Source organism: Anser brachyrhynchus (assembly GCF_964034855.1).
Source record: "Anser brachyrhynchus genome assembly, chromosome: 1".
In the NCBI taxonomy this organism is placed as follows: domain Eukaryota; kingdom Metazoa; phylum Chordata; class Aves; order Anseriformes; family Anatidae; genus Anser; species Anser brachyrhynchus.
The window spans coordinates 212,176,060-212,193,638 of NC_137694.1; the positions used below are offsets into that span (position 1 = coordinate 212,176,060).

The window sequence follows — 17,579 nt, forward strand, 5'->3', positions numbered from 1 at the left end:
ACGCGGACACAGCGCGGAGCAGCGTGTCTGCACGCGGGGCTCGCAGCCGCAGCTCGGCACCAACAGCTGCTTGGTGAATGCGCCTGCAACTCCTCGGTGCGCCTGTGCAATCCACCTCGGTAGTGCTGCACTCCTGCGGCTGCTGCCTGACGTCTTGGGGGTTGGACCCGATCATCTCTTGAGGCCCCTTCCAGCCCCTACAATTCTGTGACCCTGTGATCTCCCCACCCTGTCCCCTGCTGCCGGGGGCACCTTTTCGCCGTCAGGCTGTAGCCCGAGATGTTCGGCTTCTTGTTACCTGCCAGATGACGACGTTTGTTAAATATTTCCCCTGTCGGCTTACCGTTCCCGTTCCGCAGGGAAACTTTGCGTGCCGCCCTTGGGGTGCCTTTTGTTGAGAATCTTTTTTTCCCATACCCAGTCAAGGAGAGGTTTTTCGTGGGCTTCCTTTCTCTCTTTCTCAGGTTGAGTTTCAGCGTTCCCCATTTATCCAGGTGCACTCCAGCTCCAGGCGGACAAAAACCCACAGCGTCCCCGCTCCGGGGAGACAGGGGCAGTTGGAGTCCCAGCGCTGAGGGACCAGGACACAGTCTCATCCTGGGCTGAATTTTTCAGTGAAAATCACAAAGGAAGGGGAAGCCGTTCTCACTCGTCATCTGGGGTGCGTTTGGTGGGGGGGTGTCCGACAGGCAGCAAACACGGAGCGTCGCAGGGCCTCTGCCGGTCTCTGTGCGCCGTCAGGCCGTGGGTCCCTGAGCAGCTTCGCTCTGTTCACCCTCCTGCAGGCGTTTTGCTTCTGCCGCTTGATTTCTCTCTGCTGCCTGAGGAATAACTCGGGCTGTAGCTCTGGCGTCTCGCCCGCTTCGTGCCCCGCTTCCACCAAGCGCGCTGCGCCGCATCCTTGGTCTCCCTGACAGCCGGCGGCTGCCGAGGCGCAGCTCGGTGCTCGGGACGCGCGCTTGCAGGGATGCTGCTCGGCGTGGCCCCCTCCTCGTGCATAACACGACGCAATTTTGACTGATGCAGCTTCTTACAAAACACCGCGACGCTTTGCAAAGCGCGGCAGTCAGCACGGCAAGAATAACTCTTTCGAAGAGCTGCAGTGTTTAAATAATGCAGATAAATCGGGGGGGGGGGGGTGCCTCGCCAGGCTGCGGTGGGATTCTGCCTCTCCCGCTGAGCTGGGCGTGCAGCGCCCTGCGGTGCCCCAGGGCTGGCTGCAAGGGGCGAGGGCTGCGTTGCTGCAGCCAGCCGCCAAATCGCGGTCCGGCCGGAGCTGCAGCGCTTGATGGCCGTGGGTCCCCCCTGACGGCAGGTCGCTCAGGGGCAGAGCAAGGCCCCCGATGCTTTTCTCCTTCCCCGTGGGGTCTGGGACACGGCTCTGGTGCAGGGGCAGAGTCACCGCGCTGGGCCAGGGGGTAACTGGGCTGCTGACCCCGTTCACGTGTGTTCGGGTCTCGTGGGGTCAGCCGTGTCCCTGGGCAGCCCCTGCCTCCCCCGTCCTTGCTGGAGCCTGCGCAAGACGGGATGGGAGACAGGGCCCGGCGATGCTTTCCTTGTGTGTCCCCACGTCCCTCGGCAGGCATCGTTACAACCGTGCTGAAATACGCGCTTGGTTCATCCAGGAGGTTCTTCTCGCCTCTTCGGGGAGATTTGGGCAGAGATCCGAAGCCCCCGCAGACGGAAATGAGGAGCAGGGCCCACAAAATGCCTCCTGTATGCTCCTGCGTGAACTGGAGCAGGTTCCTGACCCTCCCCGCCCACGCCAGCACTTTGCATTTACCTGGGGTCGCCCCACCGTGTCTCAGGGCACACATAGTGTCTGCGCTCCGTAGCCTGCGCTCAGCACAGGCTTTGCCCCAGGGTCTGAGGCAAGCTGCCCGCTGTCCCCCGGGGAGCCTGGGCAGGCACACTGAGGACGAGACCGTGGTCAGTACTCAAAAACAAACCGCAGAGGCACAGGAAGCCCCCAGAGCTCAAACACAGGGCCTGGAGAGAGGGAGGTGACACCAGAGGGACGTCGGCTTCCCCGAGCCGCCTCTTGCACCCGCTGCTGCGCGCACGGCTCCTGGCAGCAGCGCTGCGCCAAGGCAGGACCCGCTGCGGACGGAGGCGGCACCGAGCCCATCTCCCAGCACCAAACTACCGCCAGTTACAAGGTCCGGTCCAGCCCAGGCTGTGGGGCTGGGTTCATGCTGGTGTTCAGGTGCTAGGGGCTGCTGACCGCCTGGCCAGCGGGCCAAGCAGCAGGGGACCCGGGCTGAGCTCGGGGGGGCGTTTCAGGCCAGACCCAGCCTGCCGGCGGTGCCTGTTGGTCCCTCTGGGCTTCAGGTGCTGTTCCTGATCTTGCTCGGGTCTGGTGGCAACCATTTTGCTGGCTTGGCCAACGTGCCCCCCGAGCCTGAGGCTGCCAGTGGGACGGGCAGGGGGCGTCGCACGCTCTGCAAGCCAAATCGCTGCGTGTCCCGAGGGCTGTGGTGTGAGTGTTTGGGGAGGCAGACGGGTGTTTCAGCTCCCACCCCTCCCCCTTGCTTTTTGTAAAATTTTCCATGGGTATCTTAACCAGGATGCCCTTCGAAGCTGCCCTCCCGACGCTCACCGAGACAACTGGCGGCTCTCCCTTGCCAGGCCCCCCCAGGCACACCTCGCCTCCATCCAGAGCTCTTGTGACCTTCAGTTCAACACCGCTCTTTTGATTTGCGTGCGAGAAATAATGCAAAAAAAAAACTTCCCCGAACCTGCCTTTTCACAGTAAGGTCGCACTTGTGAGCTGGAAGTGCAGCGTGCCGCTTGCACCCTCCCCTGCAAGCCCTCGCCGTTCCTCCCCGTCCCCCTCCTCGCCGTCTCCCTGGCAACGCTGAGTGCACATCCTGGAAAACTTTATCCGAAATCTGCTCTGGGCAGCCTTCCAAATCCATGCTAACCTGATTAGGTGTCTCTGGGGCCTTTGCTGGCTAATCAAATTAGATAGCACTAATGGTAGCGAGGACTTTGAGTGGGTAGAGAGCAGTAAAACATAGTGTATACTTAGTGATAATTATACTTGCTTTTGTGGCATTGATTTATATGCCTTCTCCCCCCACTTCTGTTTTTGTTGTGTTTAAATGCAGCCATTCGGAGGAAGGAAAATGGCTGGTACGACGAGGAGCACCCGCTGGTCTTCCTTTTCCTGGGATCGTCTGGAATAGGTAACGTTTGGGTTACCCGCCGCGGTGAGCGGGACGGGAGCGTGGAGGCGAGGCTGGGCTGGGCTGGAGCACACGTGGACACACGTGGCCACACGAGGACACACGTGGACACACGAGGACACATGAGAACACACGTGGACACGTGAGAACACACATGGACACATGCACACACATGGACACGTGTGCACACACATGGACACGTGCGCACACATGGACACAACACATGAGGACACTCCGTGCTGGCCTGGCGCGGAGTCGTCCCAGGGGACTGTCTGCCTTAAAGGCTCGAGAAGGAACAGTTCTCCTAACAGAAGCACGAATTTAGCAGCACCGTGCTGTTAATGCCTCCATGGGTGGGGTAATAACAGAAATTTGCTGCTTGCAAACCAGATCTCTGCTCGTCTCGCTCATGCGGGCAGGGATTGCTTTGCAGTGACGCAATTGTATTGACACTGGTAATATTTTTCCACAAGCACAATAAAATGCGACATGACAGCTGATCAGTTCATGAAATGGGCAAAATGAATTTTACTCGGGGAAAAAAAAAAAAAAAAAAAAAGCAGATTTAAAGTAACCGAACTGTGACATTTGAAACGACGCCGGCGCTTCTCCTGCACCCGGCTGGCTCACGGCGCTGTGGGGAAGATGCTGGTGCTGGAGGGGTTAAGGTAGCGGGACGCGCACCTCGCAGCAGTAGCAGGCCGAGTATTAACTCTAAACGAGTTGCTATAAAGCGGTATAAAAGCAGTAAGAAACGTTTTTGAGACTTCATTGCGCTGCTTATGGCAGGTCTGAAGGCTCGGAGATATAAATTGTCAGCTCTTCAACTCTCACATATTTCCGTGAGGGTTTTTGCTTCTTTTGCTGCCGTAAAAATGAGTGTTGAAATGGGAAGGCAAAGCAGCTGAGAGTTTGATTGTACCAAGTGGGTATTTTGTCTGGGTCTTGGTGTAAGGGCAGTGTGAAAAACCAGATGCGTACAAACTGAAACGCCAAATGTGTCGTCGCATTTCAGTAGGTTCCCACAGCAGTTAAGCACTTTAAGGATCCATTCCTATATATATCTATATCTATACACAATATGTATGTGCATATATACACACATATACACCTATATGCTCGCACATTAGGCTCGAGGACACAGCAACAAACGAAGTCACCAAAGCCTGAGCCGAAATAGGGTGAAGAATTCTGGCAGCAGCGTTACCTGTCGGGACAGGCTTCCAAGCAGTGACGAATTTCCATTTTCGCAGCCCGTTTGCGGTGATCTGATTAGGTGATCCCGGAGATCTAAGCGACCAGATTTATCTTCAGCAGAATACAGAATACTGCTGTTCCCAGGGAGGGGCTGGCGCTGCTCGGGGGGCTGCGCGGCCACAGCGCCGCGGGTGCGGGCGTTCTGCAGCGGTGACACCAGCACAGCTCTGCCTGCAGCCGCAGCCCCGCTGGCTATGTAGGATTGCACCTTTTTTTTTGAGCTAGTTTGGTTTTTAAGATAGGATCTTTTTATTTAGGATCGTTGCTTACGGCATTTATGTGCCTGCTCTCTGCCCTGCCATGCCCGGGTGTTTATTTTCCAGCGTGTAGCCAAACACAAAACGCGCGCGGGGCAGGTACGGCGCTGGCTGCAGACACACCGGGAGGTACCGACGTTAACTCGGAGCATCTCCCCCGTCTGTTAAATGCTGCTCCTCTCCTTCGCTGCTAATTCCGGGAGCTGCAACCGGCCCCAAATGCTCCACCTGATAAACCCAGCAATTACGTGCCAGCGGGTGGCAGCAGGGAAGCTCCAGGGAGGACACTGCTGGCTCTGGCACAGCCTGGGTAGCTCAGACACGCAGCAGAGCTGCCCGTTGGGCCAAGTTTTACCTGGATGGACAGGTTGGGAGGACAGGGTCTCCCCTTTCGGGAGTGCTGAGCTTGCTCACACGTTAGTGTGGATTTAGTCCATCACTGATTGCAATCCCGGATTTTTATGCCAGTTGCCTTGCGTTGATCAAGTAAATAAAGAATGTCACGCTACCCTGAAATTCTTCATCTAGGGAGTAAAAGCCACTGCACGTGAAACTTGGAATAGAGAAAAGGTAGCGAAAATCTGCTCTAACTGCATCTTTTTGCAGAAAAAATAAAAAAATTAAGCTCTTTCTGCCCATCTCCTAAAAACCGAGTGGCCGGCGCTGAGCTCAGCACCGCTGTTCCTCCTCTGGGTGCTCAGGATGCTGCCCACGCCGCCGGCTCGGCTCAGCTCACGGCGCTGCTCCCCGTGCAGGGAGGAGCTCCAGCAGAGCACGGAGCACGGAGCACGGAGCACGCCTGCCCTGCCCTCAGCTCACTCCTTACAGCAGCGGCCGTGCTGTGTCACTGCCCTGCCACCAACCCCCTGGTGTGCACGGGGCCGAGCACAACGGGTCCTGCTCCAGGATCCCGACCCTCCTGGGGCTGCGGTACCGTGCTCCTAAACCAGCACTGTGCCCTGTATCGGGGAGTTGGCAGGGATACCCTCTTCCCCTGAATGCATTTGCAGAAAAAAAAAAACCAATGTGTATTGGTCGCTGCGGGCGGCAGCCCGGCAGTCAGCACGGCTTGCAGAGCGCTGGACAGGCAGCACGGCCTTCCTAACTTCTAACGCGAGGCTTTTCTTTCTGTTTGGAACAGGAAAGACAGAGCTGGCCAAACAGACAGCCAAGTACATACATAAGGATGTCAAAAAGGTAACCCCTCTTCGCTTGGTTCTTTGCCGTTGGGAGCGCTCCGTGGTGGGACGCGCTGGGTCTCCCGGTGGGGTCGCTCTCTGCCCCCCCCGGGTTGCAGCACGCCTCATTGCAACCCGGTGTGAGATCCGTACGTGGACGCTGAGCAAGGGCCTCCGCGGAGTTAAAAGGAAGCGGTTGCAGCCCGTGCCCCTGTCTGCGTTACTAATGATATCTGGAATCATAAATGTCAAAATTAATTTAACAAAACCTTGTGTTCCCTCTTTGAGGTTGCGCAGGGTGTTGACACCCTGTGTGGTGAACACGTTTTTCGCCTTTGTCCCTGATAACACCGTAAATCGTTAGGAGGGTGAAATTTTAAAAATCCGTTTTGCATGTCCCCGTGTGCACCGTTTGTAGCAGTGTCCAGTTACCGGCAGTGGAAGTGGTGGAACCGACTTCGTGCCTGGGTTCTTAGTGCCGAAATGTTTGGGATTCCAACACCAGAAGCTGTTCGTGGGCTTTAGTCTGCTATCCACCGGGCAGTTTTCAGTTAAGATGGGCTAAAATTATCTTCTTTGGCAGGGGACTGGTTCAGGGGTGCCTACCTTTTCAAACAGCCGGCACTTAAGGCTGCACTCCTCGATTCACGGCTAAGCATCCCCTGCCCCTGAGGAGCACCCGGCTTTCCTCCTCAAAGGGCCGGGGGAAGCGCAGAGATGAGAGCCCTGCAAATGGGAACACGAGGAAACACGAGCAGAGCTGCTCTGTAAGCTGATATTAGATTAATTCCTCTTGCCCACATCCTCCAGCGTAGAATGGACACAAGAGAAAATGACACACGTAGAAAGAAGATCAAAAGTAAACCAACGCTATAAAAGTGGCTGTTCTGGTTTCTTTTCCTCGTCCTTCTGTAATTGCCTTCCCGAAGCAATAAATCCTGGTTCCTGGGTCTCAGGCACCTCCACCCGAGACTCCCGCACCTGGAACTGGTCAATGCCCAGCCAAACATCAAATAGAAAAATCAGTCCAACACTAAATGCTGTGTTAATTCAATAGCATGCACAAATCGGAGTTTTATTGGTAATGAATCAGCCTGGCAGCCGGCGCTGTAACGAGCAGCTTGAAGAGGGGCCATCAACCCTTATGGGCGGTTACGGGGGATGCAGCTCTTAGCAGGAGCCGCCTGATTAAGAAGGAAGAAGCCATAACAGTCTCATTTCCTTACTGATGGAGAGGTCGTGGTGTAACGACAGGCGCTAATGTCCTTACCCAACCTGCGTTAGCACACGCGGTGCGAACGCTGGGATGGAGGAGCCGGACCGCGAGCAGACCGGAGCAGGGCAGGTCCCACAGAGCCTGGAGCATCCTGGCGATGGAGACGTCGTGTGCCTCGTGTCTGGGGCACCAGGAGGGTGGGAGAAGCTGCTGCAAATCTACAGGAAGGTGGTACCGATGGTTTTCTGGGTGCTGAGCACCTTGGGTGACTTCCGCGGGGCTCAGCTGATGGGTAGTGTCAGGCTGGAGTGGTCAAGGTGCTCTCCACGGGAGGATTTTCCACCAAAAGCGCAGCGTCTGTGGCAGGAGAACTTCTCATAGGGTTGATTTCTACAATAGCTGGGAAAACGTTTTGTTTTGTTGAATTTGGTTCCGATTCCATCTGATAAAAACCATATCGATGGGAAGAGTAACGAAATACGTGGGCAGTTTTGAAATGAAGAGTTCCAGTCAGTCTAAGCTGCCTAAACTGCCCTAAGCTCATACCACCACCACCGAGTACCCCCGAAACCAGCGTGTGCTGCACGGCCACGTCCTCCTGCACGGTGCCGGGTCTTGGTGCCGGTGCCTGCCTGTCCTCCCACCTCCCTTCGCCCTCCCCAGGCAATAACTCCATCACCCAGGTCTCTCGCTGTCCTTGGAGGGCAATATTGGAGCCTCGAGGGTGTCCGGCAGCACCGGGTGGCTGCTTGGGGTGGTCTCACTGGTGCAGAGCCACAAAATGTGGAGCCCCTCGCCCAGCAAGGACATGGCTCAGACCAACGGGGTGCTGGGGAAAGTGCTCGTGTTGGGCTGGTGGAAAGGTCTCCATTGGGCTGATGGAAAATTCTGCTATCGAGCTGACTGTGCCTGGTGCTGAGGAAGGTCAAGCTGATCTCCTCAGAGCTTCAGCACCCAGCTGCGAGCCCAGGAAATGCCTTGTCTGCAGTGAATAATCAGCTTTCCAAATGCAAAAGGAAGTTTGCGTAGTAAGTTCTGTAACGTTATCTCTTTGAGGCAGTCGTCCGTGAACCTCGTTTACCTGGGCTTTCTGATTTTTGGTTTTGCTTATTTTTGTTTTTACCGGGAGGCATTGTGTTCTTCGTGGGATTTGTTTCAAAAAAAAGGTGGAACAGCAATAAAATCAATTTTATGTAGCAAACTGTGAGGAGCTATTTCAGTCCCGTTTTCAGTCCCCAGCTCTGGTGACAAGCACGGTGTTTCAATGAACCTCGGCTGGGGACTGTTAGCCAGCAGTGGGAACAGTTCCTAGCTGCCGTTGAGAAACTGCAGTTATTTCCCTCTTCCTCCAGAATAAGTCCTAGCATTTGCAGTGGATTTATCTGGCCACTGACTGCCTGCAGTCCTTGGGAACCACGAAGCGAACGCAAGTGTGCTCGTACGTGCAGCCACCTGCCTGCTTCTGGAGAAGCCTTCTAAATGTAATGAAACTTGGGGCACATTAATCAAAGCTCACTTTACGTATTTATTTCTCTTCCAGGGTTTCATCAGACTGGACATGTCGGAGTTCCAGGAGAGGCATGAGGTTAGTAAATGGGCTGTCTGTACTTCCAGGGGTTGCAGTTCTGAGTTTAATTGGTAATTCAAACAAATCGTGCCAATCCCGTCGTTCCCCTGCGTTTCATCACTGTCCTTGGCGGTGCTGAGCGCCTCCCGCTGCCTCTGAGCACGGTCAGGCCTCCTGGCTGCAGGCTGCCTTGGGGGCCTGGCCGTGGCAGAGGGCAGCCAGGGCCTTTTTGAGTTACCTCGCCAAAAAACGGGCAGTTCGGTGTGCCAGAGGCGGGTGCAGGACGCACAGCAGTGAACGCGCGGCAGTGAATCTGCAGAAACGTCCCCTGGAAGGGGTGGAGTGCTGCAGTGAGCCGAGGAGGAGAAATAGCACCAGGAACTACGGACCAGAAGGGGATGGTTTTATACGGCAGCTGCTGGCTGCAGGCGCAGACCTCGGCCGATCCCACGTAGCCTTCAGGCACTGCTGTGAGGCATTTGCACTGGAAAATAGCGGCACCTCCTGCTGGCCCGGCCAAGCCCGAAACCCTTCAGGAGAGGTCCGTCCCCACCAACTGTGCAAAAAGCAGCAATGTCCCAGCTGAGACTGCATAAACCCGGTTTGTAATAAAAGGTAAATGTGAAATCTTCTGATGGCAGCGTAGGTCCCTTGTCTAGTGTTGTTGGTGCCACTGGTGAGGTGCACCCAGATCCAGAAGCACGGAATAGGAAATCTGCTGAGGATCAAGCCCTTAATCGGGGGAGCTGCTGCAGAAGAGGAGGAGGAGGAGGCACTGGCTGGGACCTGGGAAGATCGCCTTGAACAAGAGGAGGAAGAAGGTGCCAGGGAGGAGTGCAGGAGGCCAGGCCCAAGCTGGCAGCACCTCCGTTTGCATTTCGTCCTGCCGAGGGCTGAGCCACCACCTCTGTGGTGTGGGGGGAGCCGTGTGCGCAGGAGGGGGTCAGGGCCCTCCAATGGCCAGGGCTAGAAAAGGTCCAGGAGAGCATTATTTTAGCCAGAGCAGAGAAGGAAGGAGATGTGGGAAGAGAAAATAAAGAAGTGCCTGCAGCTGCCCTGATAGATCGCTTGTCGGCGGTTATGGTGGGGTCCTACGCTGGAGGAGTGAAAAATGCATGAAAATAAAGCCATGTTGATGACTCAGTGCAAAGAAAGAGGAGCTGGAAGCGGCGGTGTAAATGTAAGATATAAAATACTGTGCCCTGACAAAGACAAGAGGCAGAGCAGAGGGAAGAAATAAAGTAGAGAATTGCAGCGAGAGCAATATAAATTTTTCAAGCAAACAAGGAGCAGGAGGTCAGCCCAGGAGACAGCATCCTTTGAAGGAGCCTGGGGAGCCTCACGTAGCCACAGGCGCTGCTAAACAAATGAAATGAATTAGCTGCCTTCAGCTAATTCCTGCCGGCGGGTTCCTGAGCCCGCGGGAGCCCCTCACCTCTGCCCGAGCGCCCCTGGGAGAGGGCAGGGAGGCGGCAGCAGCGCGCGGCTCTGGTTCCTGGGGACGAGGGGATTGTGGCTGTCCCCAGGCTGCATTGCTGGGTCAAACGGAGCCGCCTCGAAGAGAGAAGGTGGCTGTGGGCATGGCTTTCGGGAAGCGAAGGTGAAGGTGCCGTGGCTCCTTTCCCCTGCCAGCCCGCGGAGCACCGAAAGGGGATGGTTGTGCCGGCGCGGCGGCACAAAAGGCTTTCGCTGTTCTCCGACGATAAATGAAACCATGACAGACCCACCATCAGGCTGTGCTGCATGAAGGAGAGGCAAATTGTTTGTTTTATGAGGACTCATCGCTATTCTGGGGGGGGTCGGGATTTTGCTCCCGGAATTCCTTCTGCCCGAGTGAGCAGCCTGCAGCTGGCTCCGCGCGCCCAGCGTCCACCCCAGCTAACAAACCGAGCGGTAACTGCGTTCTTCTCCCGTATGCTTAAAGGACTGCGACTTCAGGTGCGCCCACAGAGCCAGGTTGCTTCAAGCCGTACATCAAAATCCCCTTGTCGTTTTTGCAGAAGCAGTTCTGTTGCCAGAAGTATTCTTCTATCCTCTTTTTTAACCTCATTCAGAAGTCCCGGTGCTGAGAAGTAAGGAAGTTGGTTATGGGTGCAGGAAACACACCTGCACTGTGGCTGCTTCCCAAGCTCTGCGAAAGCCACCCACCACTTGTGCTCCTTTAAATTCTCTCTCTTAAAAAGCCCAAAGGACGCTGAAACGGGTCTTTGACGCTGGGAGGGGTCACTCGGACACCGCTTCGAGGAGCAGGGGTTGTGCCTGCGCGCGGTGCTCCTGCAGGCTCTGGTGCTTAAACCCCTGTGTGGGGCGACTGCCCGGCAGTCACTGATCTGCGTTTCGCCAAATTGTGGCCTATTGAGCTGATCTTGGGATACCTGGAGCGCGATAGGTGTCACAAAGAGCGCAGAGCTCGATTTGGCTGCAGCAAAGAGCCGTGGCGGGGTGCTGAGCCGCTCTGCGCGCGCGAGGGCTGCTCCTGGCAGCGCACGGATCCCCTCTCACGTCTCCTGTCCCTTCCTCCTAGGTCGCCAAGTTCATCGGCTCTCCGCCTGGCTACGTGGGCCATGAGGAGGGCGGGCAGCTCACCAAAAAGCTGAGGCAGTGTCCGAACGCCGTGGTGCTCTTCGACGAGGTTGACAAAGCCCACCCGGACGTCCTCACCATCATGCTGCAGCTGTTCGACGAGGTGAGGCTGTCACAGAATGACCGAATTGTAGGGGTTGGAAGGGACCTCAAGAGACCGCTGGGTCCAGCCCCGCTGCCAAGCAGGTTCCCTACAGAAAACCTGGGGTCAGAGCTTGCACAGCGGCCGTCGGGAGGACGGCAGCGAGCAGTGCGAGGGACGGCTGCCGGAGAGGTCCGGAGCGGGGCGGAAGCGCTCCAAATCAATAGTCATTTCCAAAAAATGTGAGCCAGCCAGTCAGGCCATGTTAATGCCAGGAAGCAGGATCACGCTGAGGTCTCGTGGTGGAATAAATTACATCTTTGGGAAGAGAAAAAGCCAGCGATGGGAGGGGCAGAAGCTTGAACTAGAAGCCCAGGAATTGTCCCGTGTCGCTGGGAAGGCACGACGGCGAAGTCTGTGTCATGAGGATACCGCTAAAAGCCCTGGTGACAGCTCGGTGACCGTGTAGGTGGGCTGCTCGCCCACAGCAGAGAGCAGGAGCGCCGAGAGGCAGCAGGAGGGCGATGTTCACACACGTGTGAACCCTGTGGCTGCCCACCCTGCACGGGGGGCGTCTGCGGGGTGGCACGGGGGAGACCTGCTCTGACTGCCCCGTCTCAAGTCGGGTGCTGCCACCTCATCAGGAAAGCACGGCAGCCTGGGCACTTCTTAGCCATAATGAGCCGTGCCTCGTTAATTGCTGCTCTTGAGGTGGGGTTGGTTAATTCGTGGCGTTCCGGGCGGCACGCGAGTCACCTCACGCCCTTCCTCCCCCAGATGCTGGGGACTCCGCCTGGCCCTGCTGGCAGTAGCAGACACCCGCCGAGGAAGGGCGCGCAGGCAGTGACTTCGGAGTCCTTTGCTTTCTGCTGGTCTCTGGGGCTCTCTTTGCTTGTCACCCATCCTGGGCAGCTGCGGCTTCCCTTGCACAAGTCGGTGGGAGCCGGGGACAAACGCGTGTCTCTGGAGCGAGCCTGGGACACCAGGAGTTGGGGGGCTGTGCTGCATCTCCTGCTGCACGCTCAGCTTCTTGCATGCGAGTTTTTCCATTTATTTTTAAGGTCCCGGTCTGTCCTCGGAGGCGAACAGGCTCCAGAGCGATGTGCTGGGAGGTTTTGGGGAGTTTTGTTTTTCTTTTAAGGATTAATAACACAATTTTTTCTTGCATAGATCATCACAGCAGCAGCTAAATGTGAAATCAATTCCTGTACCACGCACTTGACAGGGCAATAACCCAAATGTTAATCTCAAGCACCCAACAAGGATTTGTGTCATTGTGCTGGATATCTGCTGCTGGAGACATATCGAGGAAAGAAACTGCCTGGGGAGCTGCTTATTTTTTCCTTATTTTTCTCTCTTTTTTTTACTTTATTAATCAAGAGAACTAGTACTTCTGAAGGGTTCCTGTGCAGGTTTGGTGGGAAGAGCGTTGACCCCACAGCACTCAGCGCTGCAGCAGCTCCCTGGGTGCACGGGGAGCCCTGCTCGGGCTTGTGGGGGCTGTCCCAGGGGGTGCTCTCTGTCACCTCTTGCTGCCCCAGCTTTGTTCATTCCGTGGGCAGAGCCAAACGCTGTTATTTCCGCAAGGTTATTTTGGCTTTGCTTATTTTCGGTCAGGCTCCTAGCAGTCTGTGCTCCCACGTGGTGCTGCCAAACCACCACAGAGCTCACTGCCCCTGCCTGGCCCAGCACCGGGGGAGATCCCAGATGGCCACGGCGGCCCAGGGAGCTTTAAACTGACTCCTCTGTTCCTTTGGTGAATGCCCAGTTGTAGCCAGTAAATACCAGTGAATACCACAGCTCTCATCGCAGGCAGCACCCGCCTGTGTCCTTTGGTGTCCCTTGGACAGCATTAGAACCAAATCTCTGGGGGAGAAGGGGGCTGTGATGTTTTGGAAATGTCCCGGGGCGCCCACTGATGCTTGTGTTGATCTGGTGCCGTTGCAGGGCAGGCTGACAGATGGCAAGGGGAAGACCATCGACTGCAAGGATGCCATCTTTATCATGACCTCCAACGTGGCGAGCGATGAGATAGCCCAGCACGCCCTGCAGCTCAGGCAGGAGGCCATGGAAATAAGCAAGAAAAGGATCGCAGAAAACCTAGGTACTGGTCTTTGCACATCCTTCTCCAAAGCCCTACAGAATCCAGCTCCTCCCTAACACCGCAGGTCCTGCGGGGATCAAACGCCTGGCCTCATCAGCCACGAAGCCTCTTCTGAAAGCCTCCCTCCAGCATTCACCCGGAGCTGGTCGGGTGCAAAGAGCCCTTGCGTTGCCAGCAGGGAGCAAACTGAAGGTCTTCAAACTACAAACTGCAGCTTGGCTGGTTTGTCAGCAGCTCCCCCGGCCCAGGGGGAGCACCCAGTTGCTTCCCTTCTGCTCGCCCCCCTCAGCTGGGGCGCCTCCTGTTCTGAAGTCCTCGTTGTTCACGCTCATGTCCTTGAGCTCTTTGTCTCTGGATGGGGCTTTCTAGCCCACCTCTCAGCCTTCCCCACCCCGTGCTCTCTTCCCTGTAGCTGCTTATCCTTTTCTTTCTCTCAGGACCCTTCCACATGCTTCCTAGGGCGATACTGCGGCTCATACAGGTGCTCTCATTAACGAAGAATAGGTAGCGTGCTTCCTTGTTAGCTCAATTCAGCTAGAGGTAGTTGGGACTGAGCTTCATAGATTTTACTTCGCCTTTTAGTGAGAGCACGAGTCCCACACACACGAGGGTCCTGAAGGAAATTTTCCCAAAGTGGGAAGTGGGTCACAGGAGGAGGATGGAGCAGGGTGAGGGCAGCCTCTGACAGCCCTGCTGAAGGCACAGGGTCTCAGTGTACGCTCAACCCTGCACCGCCCAGGCAGTGGTAACCCCACAGCACCAGGAGGGCGCTGGTAGGTCTCCGCTGCCCTAAGGAAGGACGGACAGCGGTGCCTGCACCAGCGGTTTCCCCCTCTAGCTCTAAAATAGGGGCGGGTTTGGAGCACAGGCACTGGCACAGGGAGCACGGGGAAGCACCGTCACCACTGGGTGCTGCTGTGCCTGTGCATAACCAGGCAGTCATTTGTGGTGGTTGCATCCCTTGTTTTCTCACCCCTTTGGTTCCCTTTTTCCTTTCCTCAGGGTACCTGGCAGCGTGTGCCCTCTCACATACAGGCAGGGTTTCTCTGCTCACCCGTGGAAAAGCCCGAGAAGCTGCGGTGTGCGCTGCGGCCAGGAGCCACGGCTTTCTGCACCAGCTCCATGGACGGCAGGAAAAAATGCTGGGTTTTGGCATCGAGTGTATTTTTCAGCTTCTCTCTCACTGTCTCTTCCTTTTTGCTTTGAGAAGTGGATGCCAAAGCTGACTTAATTCAGAATCTTTAAGCTTCAATCAAACTAGGTAAAGGACAAAGCATGCCTGCGACTGAACTTTCAAGAATAACATTTTAAAATGCCAAGCACTTTTCTCCTAAATGAGGAAAGCATTGAATTTTAATTTCTGGAACTGTACGACAGACAGCTGCAGTGAGTGAAAGGCAGCGAGAGAGCATAGCCAGAAAATGCATTTTGATCAGAAGCCCGGCCTCAATTGAGTTTCGCGGAGCTCCTTGCAATTTGCCGAGTCCTTGGCTTGGAGGAGCTCCTGGGCGCAGTGGCCGCGAGGTCAGCCTAAGTGCCTGGCTGGGCAGATAAATGGAAAGATAGAGGGAAGGAGCTGCTTCCACCGTATCTCTCCATCTGTGAGTGAAAGCAGCAAATATTGCAGGTGACAAACCTGAGTGCTGCCTGTTCTCTGCCCTGCCTTCCCCAGCTCCTCTTCCAGAGGCCCCATGTGCGGGCAGAGCGCTCTGCCAGATCCCCTCGGTGTCTCAGGGAAGTGAAAGGGGCCGAATCCTATAACCAAGGACACCCAGCTCTGTTTAGGCCACGTGGCCACTGCAATTCTCATCCCTCCCGTGCAGCACAGCGAAATCCCCACCCAGGACCACTGGAGCCCCCCCGTGCTTGTGTCCTGGGGGTGCTCCCTGCGGCAGGGGCGAGCCGGGATGGGTGCTGAGAGCCCCCCGGCCTCCCAGGGGAAGGGGCAGGGGTGCTTCAGAGCACGCAACGCCGTGCCTGGAAGCCTCCTCTGCCACTGCTGGGAGTGTCACAGCTCCGCCAAGGCTGCAAACGTGGGGAAGGCTTTCGGCATCCAGCCTTCAGCGGGGTCTTTTTCCGCTGCTTGGCATTACGGCCTCCTATCCGGAGCGCCTTTCCCATGAGGGATCTCCCGGTGGGCTTCCTGGTGTTAAATAGCACATGGAGTTAAAAGCCTGAAGGTGTAGGAAGAATCAAGGCAGGAAAAGACAAAGAGAAACGTGACTTGGGGCCGCAGGAAGGTAAAGCCTGCGCTGAGGCTGGCTGTTGCAGCTGGAGCTGGGATTAGAAGCGGGGCTGCCAGACCCTGGCTCCATCTGCAGTCAGTGGAGGGAAGTAGTCCCAAAGCCCGAAGCACGCTCGTGCCCCAGGCTGAGCGTGGGTTTTGCTGCTTGCTGAGGGGACCACGGCCTGTCCTCTGCGCCTGAAGAGCTGCCGTGGCCTCCGCAGAACAGCCCCAGGTGACCGTGCTCTGCGTGCCACGTAACCTGGGCTGGTTCTCGTAGCCCAGCCACCGTCCAGGTTTCGTGGAGGCCAGCTGAGGACTCCTGCTGTCTGAAATCTGCTGGCAGACAGCTCCTGGGCTGTAAGGCAGAGAGTGGGGGCAGAGCGGGAGCTCTGCTGCTGTTCGAGAGCATCAGTGAAATCACCGGTGAGGGGCGCGCAGGGCACCAAGAGCCAGCCAAGTCAGGGAATCGGGTGCAGGAGCACCGCAGCACCCACCAGGTGTGGTCTGTGGCACGTGGGGAGATTTCAGGTCTGATCCTAGACGCTGCTGGGCACCCATCTCTCCTTCCTGCGCAGCCACGGGCTCCTCGTTGTGTGGCTTTGCGTGTCCTTCCTTCCCCACCCTCACCCATGTCCTTGTGTCTTCCAGAGGACGTGCAGGTGACCGAGAAGATCACCATCTCCAAGCAGTTCAAGGAGAAGGTTATTCGCCCCATCTTAAAGGTACGGGGGATTCGTTTCACGGCTCGTCTTTCAGGTGTCCTGAGCTTTGTTCGCTGAGTCGTTCAGAGCAGCAAGCACCGTGCCCCTCACCAGCTGCCTCCCAGACGTGGGATCAGTGACACGACGTCGCTTTTTGATTTTCAGGCGCTCAGGAGTAAGGTCAGGGCCTTGCAGAAGCAGATAACCGCATCTCTCTGCTCTCACAGTAGTGCAACGGTGGGAGACTGGCAGGGGAAACATGGGGTGGGAAGCGCTGCGCTGGGATTTGTGGGGGTCCTGCGCTCACCCTGGGCCGCAATCTGCTCGGCTTCTGCGCTGCTGGGCCAGGGGAGTCCTCCTGCAGCGACACGTCCCGCTGACACCCCTGCCCATCCTGCCAGCGCGTGCCCCTGCAGCCTCGCTGCCTGCCCGGGTCACCGCCCTGTCCCCGCTGACCCGCAGCCTCTGTCCCTGCAGGCTCACTTCAGGCGGGATGAGTTCCTGGGGAGGATCAACGAGATCGTCTATTTTCTCCCTTTCTGCCACTCGGAGCTCATCCAGCTTGTCAACAAGGAGCTGAATTTTTGGGCCAAAAAGGTAAAATCCAGTCCGTTGCTCAGAGACGATGGCTTTAGAGGTAACTTCTCCTTCACGAGCAGGAGGAATTCCTGGCCAAGCCTTCATCCCGCTGTTGCAGAAGCGGCGTGAGCGCGCGTTTGTGCCGCAGTAGTCTTCTTCCAGCGGTCAGCAGGAGGGGACCCGCTCTGCTCAGAGCACTCGGCCCTCGGGGCAGTGACTGCTGGGGCGGCGGGGGGCTCTCCTTCCTCTGCTGGGGCAGGGATGGGCTCCGGACAGCATTCAGAGACAGTCAATGTCTGATCTGTCATTTGATCTGGCACACGGAGGCTCCAAATAGGAATTAGGGGGCACCTTTGGAGCCTTTTCGTGCACCGACCGGGCTGCGCTTGGCCGAGCTCGGACACAGGGACACGCGGCACCGCACCCCGCTGCCCGTGGTGTCCCGGCTCCCAGCTGCTCGAGGGAAGGAATGGGGTGCTGGGGTAGGTTACATGCACCAGTAACGCTTCCTTCTCCTCCTGCCCCCACAGGCCAAGGCGAGGCACAACATCACGCTGCTTTGGGACAGGGAGGTCATGGACGTGCTGGCTGACGGCTACAACTTGCACTACGGTGCGCGGTCCATCAAGCACGAGGTAAA

At 56.7% G+C, this 17,579-nt stretch overlaps 1 protein-coding gene across 5 annotated transcripts in view; it reads left to right on the top strand.

The window, feature by feature from the left end:
• CLPB (ClpB family mitochondrial disaggregase) overlaps positions 1 to 17,579 on the top strand; it is an 80,768-nt gene that overhangs the window by 62,073 nt on the left and 1,116 nt on the right. For 4 of the 5 annotated variants that reach the window (XM_080607145.1, XM_080607144.1, XM_080607147.1 and 1 more), the window contains 8 exons: positions 3,111 to 3,188; positions 5,844 to 5,899; positions 8,637 to 8,681; positions 11,188 to 11,349; positions 13,276 to 13,432; positions 16,308 to 16,381; positions 16,838 to 16,957; positions 17,470 to 17,574. In XM_080607145.1, coding sequence (XP_080463271.1) covers positions 3,111 to 3,188; positions 5,844 to 5,899; positions 8,637 to 8,681; positions 11,188 to 11,349; positions 13,276 to 13,432; positions 16,308 to 16,381; positions 16,838 to 16,957; positions 17,470 to 17,574 — 797 coding nt within the window. The remainder of the gene's footprint in view (positions 1 to 3,110; positions 3,189 to 5,843; positions 5,900 to 8,636; positions 8,682 to 11,187; positions 11,350 to 13,275; positions 13,433 to 16,307; positions 16,382 to 16,837; positions 16,958 to 17,469; positions 17,575 to 17,579) is intronic. The other variant, XM_080607146.1, reaches the window with a different exon arrangement.